General features: G+C 36.2%; 1 protein-coding gene across 2 annotated transcripts; it reads left to right on the forward strand.

The window, feature by feature from the left end:
- The first annotated feature begins 2,259 nt into the window (after positions 1-2,259).
- On the forward strand, positions 2,260-12,382 carry LOC147478852 (uncharacterized). 2 transcript variants are annotated; one of them, XM_086582977.1, is made up of 5 exons: positions 2,260-3,204; positions 11,003-11,096; positions 11,254-11,341; positions 11,660-11,813; positions 12,044-12,382. In XM_086582977.1, exons 1-5 carry the CDS (start codon positions 3,150-3,152, stop codon positions 12,127-12,129), a joined length of 477 nt encoding a protein of 158 aa, XP_086439103.1. In that variant the 5' UTR covers positions 2,260-3,149; the 3' UTR covers positions 12,130-12,382. The 2 variants fall into 2 exon arrangements, with proteins under 2 accessions (XP_086439103.1, XP_086439104.1); XM_086582978.1 differs by having other exon boundaries at positions 11,259-11,341.
- The last annotated feature ends 3,432 nt before the right edge of the window (positions 12,383-15,814 follow it).

Raw genomic sequence — 15,814 nt, forward strand, 5'->3', positions numbered from 1 at the left:
AGGGAGCTATTGGACGGGGTATCGAAGCGGAACTTTTCAATTTTGGAATCATAGATTAAAAAAATAGTTTTTTTTTATAACTAAACTAAAGTGCAACGAGATGACGTAGATTTATTATTATTATTATTATAAAATGGATAAAATAAAATGTTATAATACGCAGAAAGTTAGGTATAACATAAGTAACTTGATAAAAGTATAACACATCATCAAACTTAAAAAAACTAAGTTTGATGGTTTGAGATGATTAACAACTGGATACAAAATAAAAATAAAAATAAAATACGATTAACAATTTAATTATTTTTAGTTCAATAGGCGATGCACTATTATAGTATTTGAAGATTGTAGATGTTTTTGGGTTAAACTTCATAGTCTAAGTATCTTTATCATCTTGGGTTAAACAATTTATTTATTTTGTTGGGTTCATCTTGGGTTAAACATTATTATTTGCAATCCACTTTTGATGTTCTTTACAATTTATCTAAAAAAACAATAATATTATGATGGCAAAATAATATTATTTTATTTATTATATATATTTGAAAATCATCAAAAAACTATAAATAATAATAAAAAAAGATTGTAATATAAAAAAATATATTATTTTATAATAAAGAAATATATATAAATAATATATTTTTTTATTATATATATATATACAAATTTTTTTTTATATTATAATATTTTTTTTTTTTTATAGTTTTTATAATTTTCAAATATATATACTAAATAAAATAATATATTTTTTTATATTATAATATTTTATTATTATTATTTATAGTTTTTGATAATTTTCAAATATATATATAATAAATAAAATAATATATTATTTATATATTTCTTTATTTTTATATAATTATTTTATTATTATTATTATATAATTATTAATTTATTCTTTTTATATATTTATTAATTCAAAAAAATTATTAATTTATTTTTTGATCACTTAAAAAAAAAACGAAAATCTTTGAGGTGGAAATGCCGAGTTGGTAGAAAATCTTTGATGTGGCATGCCAAGTGGAAAATACAAATAAAACGAAATTGAAAAAATAATGACACATCATCACTTAACCCCCAGGAACTTAAACGGATTGCTATTTTTGTGAAATCGGACATAGTACATTGATACGTTTGTAGAAAAAAATTCTATGTTGATACAAGTGTTAATAGGACCTAAGTACGTTGCATATTTATGTATTTAAACCCTACAATCTATGTTCTCATGAATTGCAGAGCTTTTAGTAATAGACAACAGGCCAAATGCTTTCAGTTATGCTGAGTTGAGAACTGCAACAGAGGACTTCAGTCCAACAAATAAGTTAGGAGAGGGAGCATTCGGACCAGTTTACAAGGTAATATAGAAAGAAGTTGGATATAATTGGTGCAACATACACGTGTATGTGCATTCTAGTATTCATCTGAGTGGCCATATAATGGCTTGTACTGGTTGAATTGTTATTTACTTATCTTACAGGGCATGCTAGCTGATGGTAGAGAAATAGCCGTGAAGAAACTCTTGGTAACTTCGCACCACGGGAAGAGTCAGTTTGTAGCAGAGGTTTCCATCATTTCTGCAGTGCAACATCGCAACCTTGAAGTCGCTTTCAATCCAAATCTTGAAGCCAATTTTTCTACACTGCACACTCCACTGCAAGCAAAATCGCCCAGTACTCTGCTTCATAGTTTGTTACCACTCCTAGCCCTTGTGCAAGTACGCCAAGTACTTTGTTTTGAGTGTCTTGAAACACTACCCCCGCTCCACTGCAACCCGGATTGCCTATGGAAGAACCGTCAGTGTTGGCTTTAATTTCATTATTCTGTGGAAGTACCCACTTGACTTCTTTGATTACAGGAGCAGTTCTAGGTCGGATAGTGACCCTTAACCGATGAAGAATGACCAGCTCCTGACTTGTGTTGAACATGGTGGCTTTACTAAGCCAAGAGGCTACAGTAATGCCATGTAATACTTCTTTTCTTAGTTGTAGATTCTGGTAAACCTTGTCTTCAAAGAAAATCTTATTTCTTGTTTTCCAAACATGCACCATTATGTGGACAACTCCAACATTCCACAATGACTTAATAATTGGGCTTCTATTCTTGACAACACCCATTAGTTCTCGTAGACTATAGGTGTTAGTGCAAACTTCAAAAATGTCTGCAAGCCAATGTCGTATCTTCTTTACTATAGGACATTCCCATAGCAAGTGATTGATATATTCCTCATTTCCTTTGCATAGGCAGCACCTTGAAGCAATTTTGATGCCAACCTTCTTAACTTTATCATCTGTGGGAACAGTCTTTTGAATCAACTTCCAAGCAGTGTCTGCTGCTTTTGGATGTATATGTTTTGCCCAATTCCATTTCCTCCATCCCACCTTGTTATTTTTCCCCCTGATAGCTTCATGGGCAGATTTCACCGAAAAAATACCATGGTCATCGGGTTTCCAAACTCTAAGATCATGCAAGTCGCCAGTTGGTTGCTGAAGTTCCGACACGTTTACGCCCAAGTTAGCAAAAACTTCTACTACTCGGTCATGGATATGCCATTGGTTGTTCTCAATAAGGTCCTCTACTGTCACTTTGTATTCCCTCCACTTTACTTGAGGGAGACACTCAACGACTGGTCTCCCAGCCCATGGTTCCCGCCACAAATCTATGTCTTTACCAGAGCCCACTACCCACTATAGTGTTTGTTGAGTTCGGTTAATGCCAATCTAATCCCCAGCCATACAGTTGAAGTCTTGTGGTAATTAAGCCATCTGCCATCTAGCATTTTATACTTCTTCAGCATGTAACTTACCCAATCATTGTCTAAGGTCATCAACTGCCACCCAAGCTTCATCAAGAGAGACAAATTAATATCCCTTAGTTTTCTAAGCCCTAGTCCACCTTCTTCTTTTGGCTTGCATACACTTTCCCATTTTAGAGTAATGCCCTTCCGTTTGGTAGGATCTCCTGACCAAAGAAAGTTCCTTACTGCAGCTTCACCTTCCTTGATGCATTTGACAGGCCATTTGTACACCAACATATTATAAACTGGGATGTTGTTCAGGATGGATTGAGCAAGAACCACTCTACCCTGAAATGAAAGCATTCTACTTGCCCAACCTGAGGCCCGGCTCTTGATTTTATCCACTAGCACCTGTATGTGCCTAGATGTCACCCTTCCTCGGAACAATGGCACCCCCAGATACTTTTCAGGTAGCTTGCCTTCTTTGATGCCAAAAAATTCTTCGATTCTGCTTTTTTTATTATGATCTATATTTCCAAGGAATAGAGAGCTCTTAGAAACATTGAATATTTGGCCAGCAGAATATTGGTAGTCTTGTAATATGTTCCAGGGTTTTCTAAGTCCCATTATGCCTCCATTTGCAAATACAAAAATGTCATCTGCAAAAAGGTGTGAAGGGCCTGTACATTGCCCTCTCATAGCCATATACTTCACATGTCCATTCACATACATCCAGTGCAAGACCCTGTCCAAGACATCTTCAGCCAAGTAAAAATGGTATGGGTGAGAGTGCGTCTCCCTGCCTCAACCCCCTAGATGCCTCAAAGAAACCACATGGACCTCCATTTATCATTACTGAGAGTTTTGCACTGCCAAGAATAGTTTTTATCCAGCAACACCATTTCTTGTCAAAGCCGAGCTTATCAAGTACGGCTAAAAGAAATATTTTCCTCCACCACAGTTGCAGTAGTTATAGCCCTTGCTAACCCTGGTTCTATTGGTTCATAGTGTTTATGAATACTGAGTTCAAGCAATGTTCATGAGAAACCAGTATCCAGCTTATCAAGATTTTCTCTTGCAGCAGTGATTTTTCGTGACTTGGCATATTTTTTTTCGCTTGGTAAGTTGAAATTCTATTAAAAGGTAAAAAAGAACACATACAAAAAGATTAGAGGGCGCAACAACCTGCTCCCTTCTAAGGTTCAAGCTAAATAGGCACTAGCTACGCCCATTCATAAAGATGGGGTAGTGACAATTAATCAAACCTAAAGAACCTTTGAAAAGGTGCTTCATATTTGTGTAATCACGAAGGTTTTCCCTCGGTGATGATTGTTGCATTTACTGGAAGAGCAGCTCTTATTTTGGCTAGCGAATCTGCACTGCCATTGCCCTCTCGCCAAATAGTTGTAATCTTCCAGTCTTGCAACTTATTCAAACATTCTTGCCATCTTGCTTGAAATTGCCAAGGGATTTGGTTACTACTAAAAGCAGTGGCTGCCGCTTCAGAATCAGTTTCCACCCATAAGTTCAACCAACCCTTCTCCACTGCTTTCTCTATGCCTTCAAGTATAGCCCAACATTCTGCCCTGAAGTTTTTTCCCACACCAATGTTTCTGGCCATAGTCATTTTAAAATCCCCCATGTGTCCTCAATATGTAACTCCAATACCCGATGGTCATCATGGGTTGCCACGAGCAGCTCCATCTGTATTGAGTTTGATGATATTCGGTTCCGGAGGGATCCAACAACATTGTTTAACTTTCGGTGCAGTCTTGGGTATGTGATTAACATTCCAATATCTCAGAATGCCACTCTCATGAGGTGAGTTGTAACTGATCCCTTTTGATAGATTGCCAGTGATCCTTACTTGCGTTCTGACATACAGTTTACAATCCCACAAGTTAGGCTTCTTGTTGTCGAAGTGCACTCCATTTCTCTGCTTCCAAATACCGACCATTCCAGCTACAATGCACGAGTTCCAAATGTGCTTCACTCTAGGACTCCAACTATTGTTCATTTTCAAAGCATCAGAGAAGCTTAAGATGGGTTGATTGAAATTGAAAGACTGTCTGATCTATTGCCAGATTTGTTGTGCAAATGGGCATTCCCATATAGGATGTTTCTGAGTCTCACAACTGTTATTACACATTCTGCAGCAGGAAACAAATCAAATCCCAACCTTCTGTACTCTGTCGTCAGTCGCAACACCCTTCTTGATAATCTTCCAAGCAAGTGCTGCAGGTCTTGGATGTATATGGCCATTCCAAATGAATTTGCACCAGCTCACAATAGGCTTCTTCGCCCGAATCTCCTCACATGCTGATTTGGTAGAGAATTCACCTTTTAAATCCGGAGCCCATATCATGTAATCCTCGAACTGAGAGCTACATTTGTGAACTGAATTCACGTTTAAGTTCAAACTATCAAGAATTTGCTGAATAATATCATGGATCTGCCAGACGTCATTCACTAGGAGATCACAAACCTTGGCCCTGCATCCCTTTAATTCTTGAGTACTTAAATTAAGCATCTTCTTCAAAGAATTATTTCCGAACCAGTTGCTTCTCCATATATCCACTCTCTCACCATAACCAACAATCCATTGAGACCTTGATACCACTTCTTCAATAGCTTTTCGAATTCCCGACTATATAGAACTGGGTCTATAGTATTCTATGATCTCCCCATCTGTATTGAAGTATTTAGCTCTCATGAATCTCCCAAAGTCATTACTGTCAGTTAAAATCCCCCAACCTAGCTTTAGCAACATTGCAAGGTTCATGTGCTTCAGTCTTTTGATGCCTATGCCACCTTCAGATACAGGTTTGCATGCACTTTCCCAACTCACTGCTACTCCTTTTCTCAGCGTAGGATCGCCAGACCACAAAAAGTTTCTCATCATATTCTTGGCCTCCTTTATCAAAGATAACGACCATGAATAAATAGACATATTATAGACAGGGATGCTGCATAGCACTGCTTTGATCATAATGCTTCTTCCTTGGAAGGATAACATCTTGCCCTTCCATCTGGTGATTTCCTTTTTGATAGTATCAAGCAATGGAACCACAGAAGCTCTAGTCACCTTGCCTTTGTGTAAGGGAATGCCTAAGTACTTCTCCAGGAGAGACCCCTCCACCATGTTTAGTTCTATCATATAACACAGAAAAGAAGACGTGTATTCCCATATGACTTGTCAATACTGTATGTTACGCATAAAATACTTTTTGAGGTAGTGTAGCATGACTGAGATAGTAATAGAGCACAGAACACACTGGTCTGTTAATCTACAACAGCTCAAAGACTTGGAAGACTTGGTCTTATACAAGTGTCAGCAGATCCCATTTTCTGTAACAACTTAAGAGATCATTGTCTGTAACAACTTAAGAGATAACTCTTAGATATCCTCCAGAGATTGTTTCTGTATGGAGTCTATATAAGTCGAACAGTTTCACTTAAAGCAAATCAATAAAAACAACTTATCAAGTATCCGTTTTTTTGGTATCGAACTTCTATAGTCTCCAACGAGTAAGTAAGATCCTGTTTTTTTCATTTTAAAATTTCAGCCAATGGCCAACACATCACTACCAAAGTATCCGTATCCAGCAAATCTCAATGTAGCCAATTTCGTCTCTCTTAAACTCTCCTCTACAAACTATCTTCTGTGGGAAACACAAGTTTTGTCATTGATTGAAAGTCAAGACCTACTTGGTTTTGTAACAGGTGATACAATTCCACCGTATACTGAGATTACTGATGCTAACAACACCAATATAATACCGAATCCAGATCTGGCAGCATGGACTCGCACCGATCGATTGGTAAAAGCATGGATAACGGCAACCATCTCTGAAGAAGCTCTGGGAGTCGTAGTTGGTTTGAAAACATCACATGATGTATGGTCTGCATTACAAAATGCATTTTCTCAAGGTTCTCAAGCTAGGGAGTTTGAACTACTTCTCAAACTTCAGGAGAAGAAAAAGGATTCAACACCTTTATCTGACTATATCAAGGACTTCAAGGCTATATGTGATCAGTTAAATGCCATTGGAAAGCCACTCTCTGATGATAAAAAGGTATTCTGGCTTCTTAATACTCTTGGACCAAGGTATGAATCTTTTGCAACTGCTATGTTAAAACCTCCAGTTCCATCTTATGTTGATCTTATTCCACTTTTGCAAAGTCATGAACTCCGAAATAAGTCAATCTTTTCTGAAAATGTCAATCCTAATGTGGCATTTGTGGGGCAACGTCGTAACATTCGACCTCAATGGGAGCGTGGCTCATCATCATTTAGCTCTAGAGGTCGTGGCTTTACACAGACTAGCAATAGGCCTAACTATAACAACAGGTCACAGCCTTACGGCACCAAGGAATCCTAGTCCCGCCAGGCTCAACCTCCCTGGCCGCTCAACTCGCTATCATATTCTCAAATATGTAACAAAAAAGAGGACACAATGCTCTCAAGTGTTGGCACCGATTCGATAACAGTTTTCAAGATGAGAACGTTCCACAAGCCTTAGCTGCTCTCCATATGAATGACTCTAATGATGGCGAGTGGGTTCCAGATACTGGAGCTACATCACACATGACTGATAATCCAGGTACTCTTTGCAATTTACAACCATATACTGGATTTGATTATGTTATGGTTGGTAATGGAGATCGTCTACCCATCACACATACTGGTGATGCCACTTATAACTCTTTATTACAAATTAAAAATGTTCTTGTGGTACCTGATATTAAGAAGAAGTTGCTCTCTGTTTCTCAATTAACATCTGATTATCCGTGTTATTTTGAGTTTGACAAAAATGGTTTTCTGATTAAGGATCGAAAAACGAACCAGGTGATGGCATCGGGGAGTAGACAAGCAGGACTATATGTTTTAGCCAATGCCAAAGCTAAAGCTTTCTTCTCAAATAGATTTCGTGTTACAGATGAAAGTACTTGGCACAGTCGGCTAGGCCACCCTCATTCCAGAATCATTGCTTTTCTTAAGAAGAATAACTCTATTTCAGTTAATAAAAGTTCTTTTGGCTTATGTATGAGCTGTGAGATGAGTAAAAGCTCCAAACTCCCATTTGTTTCGTCAAGCAGTAGGTCTTCTAAACCACTCTTTAAAGTTCATTGTGACCTTTGGGGTGCTTTGCACCGCAGTTTATCTAATCAAGGCTTTCGATATTATGTTGTCTTTGTTGATGATTTTTCGCGATATACATGGCTTTATCCTATCAAACAAAAGTCTGACTTTTACAGTGTATTTCTATTGTTCCAACTGATGGTGGAGAAACAATTTGAGAAGAAAATCAAAATTTTTCAGTCAGATAATGGAGGTGAATTCTTGAAACAAGAGTTCCTTGATCATCTTAGTGGTGAAGGCATAATTCATCAACTATCATGCCCAGGCACTCCTGAACAAAATAGCATAGCAGAGCGTAAACATCGTCATGTTGTTGAACTTGGCTTAGCTATGATGTTTCATGCGTCAGTTCCTAAGAAATATTGGGTCGAGGCTTTTAACACGTCCACATTTCTAATAAACCGATTGCCTTCCCCAACTCTTAACATGGCCACTCCATATAATCTACTACATCAAAAACCTCCCACATATGATTTCCTTAGAACTTTTGGCAGTCTATGCTATCCTTATCTACGGGGATATACAAAGGATAAACTAGAACCAAGATCTCTCCCTTGTGTATTTATGGGTTATAGTGTTAAACACAAAGGCTATCGGTGCCTCAATCCTCAAAATGGGCGTGTTTATATCTCGCGTCATGTCGTCTTTGATGAGTGTTGGTTTCCCTTTCACAGGCCCAAACAATCCCAAGATACACTCGTTGACACAAGTCACACAACTCATTTTCAAAATTGGTTGCATCCTATTGAAACTCATTCCAAAAATCCTCCAACTCAACTTTGCTCACCTGCTGGCCAAGAACTTGCTAGGCTATTTAATTCAGCTCCTATCAATCCATCACTACCCACTGAACAGTCGCCTATCATACCACATCAAAATGAACCACCTATTCCATCTCAAAATAATCCACCTCCAAATGAACCTAATACTACTCAAACATCCCCAAGACCAGTACACATATCTTCTTCCACCCTTCCTAGGCCTGCACAACCGCACTTAATGATAACTCGTATGAAAGACGGCATTCGCCAGCCAAACCCGAAGTATGGATTACTTGCTACTACTCCTCCTATCCCTACCACACCAAAATCCACAAAAAGTGCTCTTAGTCACCCAGGATGGAATTCTGCTATGCTAGAAGAAATGAATGCTCTCTCACACAATGAGACATGGGTACTTGTTCCACGACAACTCTACATGAATGTCATTGATTGTCGGTGGGTGTTTAGAGCCAAACTCAATTCTGATGGTTCATTGGATCGGCTGAAAGCAAGACTTGTAGCAAAAGGCTATAACCAAAGGGAAGGAGTCGACTTTCTCGAAACATTCAGTCCGGTAATAAAACCTGCTACTATCAGGACTGTTCTCACCATTGCAAATCAAGTAAAGGCTGGAATTTCCGGCAACTTGATGTTAAGAATGCTTTTTTACATGGACATCTTCAAACCACAGTTTTCATGGAGCAACCCCCTGGCTTTGTAGATGAACTATTGCCAAATCATGTGTGTCAGCTCCAACGAACGTTGTATGGTTTAAAACAGGCTCCACGAGCCTGGTTTGACAGATTCAGTTCTTATCTCATTGAGTATGGTTTTAAATGCAGTCCAGCTGACTCATCATTATTCATTTTCAACAATGGTGTTAATATCATGGTTCTACTGGTATATGTTGATGATATAATACTCACTGGTGACGATAATATTTTATTAGATGAATTTGTTGCAGAACTCGGGGCTCAATTCTCCATCAAGGATCTTGGCCCTCTCAGTTACTTTCTCGGAGTACAAGTACAATATTTCAAAGATGGACTCTTTCTATCTCAAACAAAATATATGTTGGACTTGCTTCATAATACAAAGATGACTGACTGCAAACCGACATCTACTCCTATGGCTGCTAAACCTGCTCTCATTTCAAATGGTGAAGCTCTCTATCATGATGTTACCGAGTATCGAAAGATTGTCGGCACACTTCAGTATCTCACCTTGACACGACCTGATTTGAACTATGTTGTGAGCAATGTTTGTCAACATATGCATGCACCTACCAATGCACACTTCCAGATGGTTAAAAGAATATGCTCCGTTACATCAAAGGAACTATCTCTACTGGTTTTGCGATACTCAAGCACGCCAGCCTCTTGATCTCTATGCCTTTTCCGACGCCGACCGGGTGGGTGCCCCTTACTAGACGATCTACCACTGGTTTTACGTACCTTTCTCGGGGTCTAATTGTATCTCCCGGAGTGCTAAGAAGCAGCCTACCGTATATCGCTCCAAAGGCGGAAGCCGAATATCGAAAGCAATGGCATCTACAACTGCTGAACTCACATGGATTTCTTTCATCCTACGTGACCTTGGAATTTTCCAGTCAAAACCACAAGTTCTATTCTGTGATAATATCTCAGCACTTCACATGTCAATCAATCCAGTGTTCCATGCTCGAACCAAACACATAGCTATTGATTATCATTTTGTTCGTGAGAAAGTTGCTCTCGGCACACTCGTTACTAGATTTGTTCCTTCAGCAAAACAACTTGCAGATATTTTCACGAAACCTCTGACTCGAGCTGTCTTTGAAGGATTTAAAAGCAAACTTGGACTTTGGCTCCAACCCACGTCAAGTTTGAAGGGGAGTAATAGAGCACAGAACACACTGGTCTGTTAATCTACAACAGCTCAAAGACTTGGAAGACTTGGTCTTATACAAGTGTCAGCAGATCCCATTTTCTGTAACAACTTAAGAGATCATTGTCTGTAACAACTTAAGAGATAACTCTTAGATATCCTCCAGAGATTGTTTCTGTATGGAGTCTATATAAGTCGAACAGTTTCACTTAAAGCAAATCAATAAAAACAACTTACTGTTATCTGTTTCTTTAGATAGCACTCGTGGCTGAACAGAATAGTGATATCACCAATTTTGTGCTATACTTCTCTTCAATTGAGAATGACGTTTTATGCACTGTTCATGCTAGCTATTTTATCCTCAAAGTAGACTTTTTCAAGTGATAGTTTTTGAAGTATTCCTTGTTGGAATTGTTTGTTATGGTTCAGTCTTGAGATGTTCTGTTGTACACCTCAGAGCTCAAAATGTACATCCCTTGGATAATGTCTTGTATGCAGGCTTCGGCACTCTCTATAAAAGAAAGATATGGTTCCTTAAACCTTCTAATCAATGCAGCAGGCATTCTTTCAATACCCAATGTACTACAACCAGGTTTGAATACTAAACCTTGATCCTTAAAATCCAGAGATTAACTACTTTTATGTTCAAATTCATAACTTTGTAGCATATGAACAATGAACAAGCCACTACACCTAAATTTTCCATTTTCTGTTCTTTTGGTTGAGAGACTCAGTTCATCCATCTTCAGTGCAGAAACTACATTGAGTAAATTACAGAAGTCATCTCTGCTGCTTACTTATGAGGTTAACACTGTGGGCCCTATTATGGTTATCAAGGTATGTTTCTCCTTAGAACATTTATTTGTTTTTCGAAATTTCTTTTTATTTGTTCACTAGTATGCTGACGCTGAAGTGACATTTTAAGAACCATACAACATTTCTATTTCATGATACACATTTGAATTGGTAATAACTGATGTCCATAAAGCATGCATATCTTACACATTATATTGTACTTGAGCTTTTACTTGAGTGAACTATTATAATTTTATATATGCTTCATTTTAATGTTGGGAATCATCATCTGCATGCTTTTCCATTTTGGAGGACTGTCCACTTTTTGACACAACTACTGATTTTGTGAATGTTGATCAGCATATGTGGCCACTTTTAAAGATGGGGGGAGACTCTGGAACTGAAAGAAATTCAGCCGTTGTGGCAAATATAAGTGCTAGAGTTAGTTCCATTGGAGACAACTGCTTGGGGGGTTGGCATTCATATCGATCTTCAAAAACGGCACTTAATCAATGTACATCCGTTTATTTACTCTGTAATCATCTCTATTCGTACATGCCTTATTTTGTTTTACTAATGATGTTAAAGATGACTAGAGAATTGAAAAACTAGGATTTGAACTTGTTCCTTTCTCTCTTTAATCTGATTCCCAAGACACCTTGGGCTAGTTATTTGTTAAAATCTGCAGCATTTCCTTTGTTATTTTATTGAACTTTTATCCTATTTCCATTTTTATGCAAGAAGTAACAAAGACCATTTCGGTGGAATTTGCACGAAGGAAGGATCCCATTCTTTGCATACTCCTCCAACCAGGCACAGTAGAGGAGTAGACACAGATCTCTCAAAGCCATTTCAGAGAAATGTTCTACAAGACAAGCTCTTCACCAAGGAATTCTCTTTGCAAAAACTCCTAGGTATCATTGATAGTGTGAAGAGCATGGACAACGGGAAATTCTTTGCTTGGGATGGTCAAGAAATTCCATGGTAAATTGTCAAGTATATCGCCAGATACGAGCTCAAAGTACCAATTTGTTTAAGCAGTTAGTGTATTTCATTTTTTTCTAAATCAGAGATGAAACGGAAAGTGATTACATCAATATTTAATCTGAGTGCTTTTTTACCAGATATTTAGATTTGGATTTCAAACCTTCTTAGTTAAACAAAATGTTCGCACAACAGTTCAAATAGGAAAATCATGAATTATTGAAAAAGACTCCACTGAGCCAGTAATATCCAAAAAATGGGCCTGAGCCCCTCATCCCAATCCGGTTACATGTAAACTCCTCTTATTGGACCCGTCCCATATAACCTCCATATTATTCATGTGCTATCCAAATAACCTATGTGCTTTTGAGATTAGGAAAGAAATCAATGTCTCTTTCTCATTTTTCTAATTTGTTTCCTTCCTCTTTTACCTGTGGAGAAAACCCCATTTGCATTCCATGTTTTCTCCTTAAACTTCCGATTTCCTTGGATTCTCTTTCAATCAAGTTCGATATCGTTAGATTTTGAGAAGTGTTGTATGAAATTAGTTTCTTTTAAATCTGAAATTAGATTTGTTTTGAGCTAGAGAGGAGTTTTAAACGTTGAAAGATTTGAGTTTGAATCGATGAATCCATTGTTTTAACTTATTTTTTGAAGGAAAATTTAAATTGGAGGAGGAGGAATCTTCTTTTAATTTCTTTTCAATTCAATTTTGTATGGGTTTGTGATATTTATATATAAATTTGTGCAATTTCTTATTCTTCAACTGATGGGGTTGGATATGCAATTATGCATGACTCCATTTTTTTTGTAATTGAATTTTTGTTCTTTAGTTCTTATAAGAATTTGATGCTCTTTCGATGGGTTTTTCTTTTTCAGTGTTGTGAATGGAAATTAACTATGTAAATTTATTTATGCAAGAATAAAATTCACTATGTAAAAATAAATTTGCATAGTGGAATTTTCATGCAAAAACAAAATTACATAGTGATTGGATTTATATGGAAAAATCACTATCTAAAAATAAATTTGCATACTCAAATTTGTATGCAAAAACAATTTTACATAGTGACGGGAGCAAATTTGTTCAGAATAGGTGAAGAAGAAAAATAAGAAAATCAATATGTAAAAAAAAAAATTCATATAAAATCACTATGAAAAAATAAATCCGCATAGAACAATCACTACGTAAAAACAAATTTGCATAGTGAAATTTCTATGTAAAAACATATTTACATAGTGATGAGATTTGTGGAGAAATATCATTATGTAAAAATAAATCAGCATACTAAAAAAAATTATGTAAAATTATTTTGCTATGCAAAATTGGTTTTTCATAGATATGTGGAAGTCTGTTTTTTTTTTTTTTGCATCTCGAATGAAATCATGATTGGAACAAAATTTTCAAATGATATCATCTTCAAATTGTTTTCAATTTCGAAATCGTAATAAAAACCCATATCTACAACTTTCTATGCCACATCTACCACTTTTCTCATTTAATTTTATCATGATATGATGTTAATCTTTTTTTATTTTGTATTATGTTCAAGTGATTTCTATACAAGTAGAAAAAAATTGGAGTTCTCTTGCTGAAAAGGGAGGAAAGAAGAAGATAGTACCGAGGGGTATTTTTGTCTTTGTATTTTTTTTCTAAAAATATGGGGTTTTATGGGTTTGTCCGTTTTTGGGGGTTTTTTAAGGAACTTTTTACCAGGTAGGGAGATTTATCATAAAACCTGCTTAGCTTCCACTTGTGTCTCCTGGGCCGGTTGACCCTTTACCAAACCAAATAGGACAAGTCCTAACTAAAAGGCAAGTGGGGTGTATCTATAGTCGGCTTTGCCGCTTCACAGCTCCACAATCCCGCTTCTTTTTTCTCTAAAAGAAGCTTCGCAAAGTGCACTCTCAGTCCCCTTCCTACGACAAGGCCCCTGCCATTCTTCCCTCTATGGAACGGCGTATATAACAACCGAACACAATGAAAAAAGGCAGGCCATATACCATAGACCGTCCCAACTAGAATGAAGAAGGGTCTGTGGGAGCTAACCAGTTATCACAAGTTTCTTCTATAATAGAAACTTGGCACACGATTTTACTAATTTTAGTAAGGGACTATAAGTTTCTATTTTAAACTTGTTATTGCAAGGAACGGGTAGTGTCTAAGATGTCAAACAATTGATGAAGTTAGGGCAAAAATCATGGCGGTTGAAGTAGTTTTGAGTTTTGAAACAAAGCAATCGTGATATTAAATGAGAAAAGTGATAGATGTGACATGGAAAGTTGTAGATATGGTTTTTTATTACGATTTCGAAATTAAAAACAATTTGAATATGATATCATTTGAAAAACTTGTTCCAACCATGATTTCAAGATGCAAAAATAAAAAAACAGACTTCCACATATCTATGAAAAACCAATTTCGCATAGCAAAATAATTTTACAGAAAATTTTTAGTATACAAATTTATTTTTATATAATGATGTTTCTCTGCAAATCTCACCACTATGTAAATATGTTTTTACATAGAAATTTCACTATGCAAATTTGTTTTTACGTAGTGGTTGTTCTATGCGAATTTATTTTTACATAGTGATTTTATATGAAAATTTATTTTTACATATTGATTTTCCTATTTTTCTTCTTCATCTATTATGAACAAATTGGCTCCCGTAACTATATAAAATTGGTTTTGCATACAAATTTGAGTATGCAAATTTATTTTTACATAGTGATTTTTCCATACAAATCCAATCACTATGTAATTTTGTTTTTGCATAAAAAATCCACTATGCAAATTTATTTTTACATAGTGAATTTTATTCTTGCATAAATAAATTTACATAGTTAATTTCCATTCACAACACTGAAAAAGAAAAACCCATCGAAAGAGCATCAAATTCTTATAAGAACTAAAGAACAAAAATTCAATTACAAAAAAAATGGAGTCATGCATAATTGCATATCCAACCCCATCAGTTGAAGAATAAGAAATTGCACAAATTTATATATAAATATCACAAACCCATACAAAATTGAATTGAAAAGAAATTAAAAGAAGATTCCTCCTCCTCCAATTTAAATTTTCCTTCAAAAAATAAGTTAAAACAATGGATTCATCGATTCAAACTCAAATCTTTCAACGTTTAAAACTCCTCTCTAGCTCAAAACAAATCTAATTTCAAATTTAAAAGAAGCTAATTTCAGACAACACTTCTCAAAATCTAATGATATCGAACTTGATTGAAAGAGAATCCAAGGAAATCGCAAGTTGAAGGAGAAAACATAGAATGCAAATGGAGTTTTCTCCAAAGGGTAAAAGAGGAAGGGAAAATTTAGAAAAATGAGAAGGAGATAGTGATTTCTTTCCTAATCTCAAAAACAGGGAGGTTATTTGGATAGCGCATCAATAATAGGGAAGTTACTAGATTTTGGACCCGGGCATACGCCCGGGATCTATTAAATATTTTGTGTGCTGAAAAGGTTTTCACAAAATGTTTTACACAAATTTTTGAATCAGAATATATTTTT

Source organism: Coptis chinensis, chromosome 9, assembly GCF_015680905.1.
Source record: "Coptis chinensis isolate HL-2020 chromosome 9, ASM1568090v1, whole genome shotgun sequence".
Lineage (NCBI taxonomy): Eukaryota > Viridiplantae > Streptophyta > Magnoliopsida > Ranunculales > Ranunculaceae > Coptis > Coptis chinensis.

Coding starts and splice junctions, on each gene's coding strand:
- LOC147478852 (XM_086582977.1), top strand. CDS start 3,150: ATGTGCCTAGATGTCACCCTTCCTCGGAACAATGGCACCCCCAGATAC. Junction 3,205..11,002: donor CACCCCCAGATACTTTTCAG/GTAGCTTGCCTT, acceptor TCTTGTATGCAG/GCTTCGGCACTCTCTATAAA. Junction 11,097..11,253: donor ACCCAATGTACTACAACCAG/GTTTGAATACTA, acceptor ATCCATCTTCAG/TGCAGAAACTACATTGAGTA.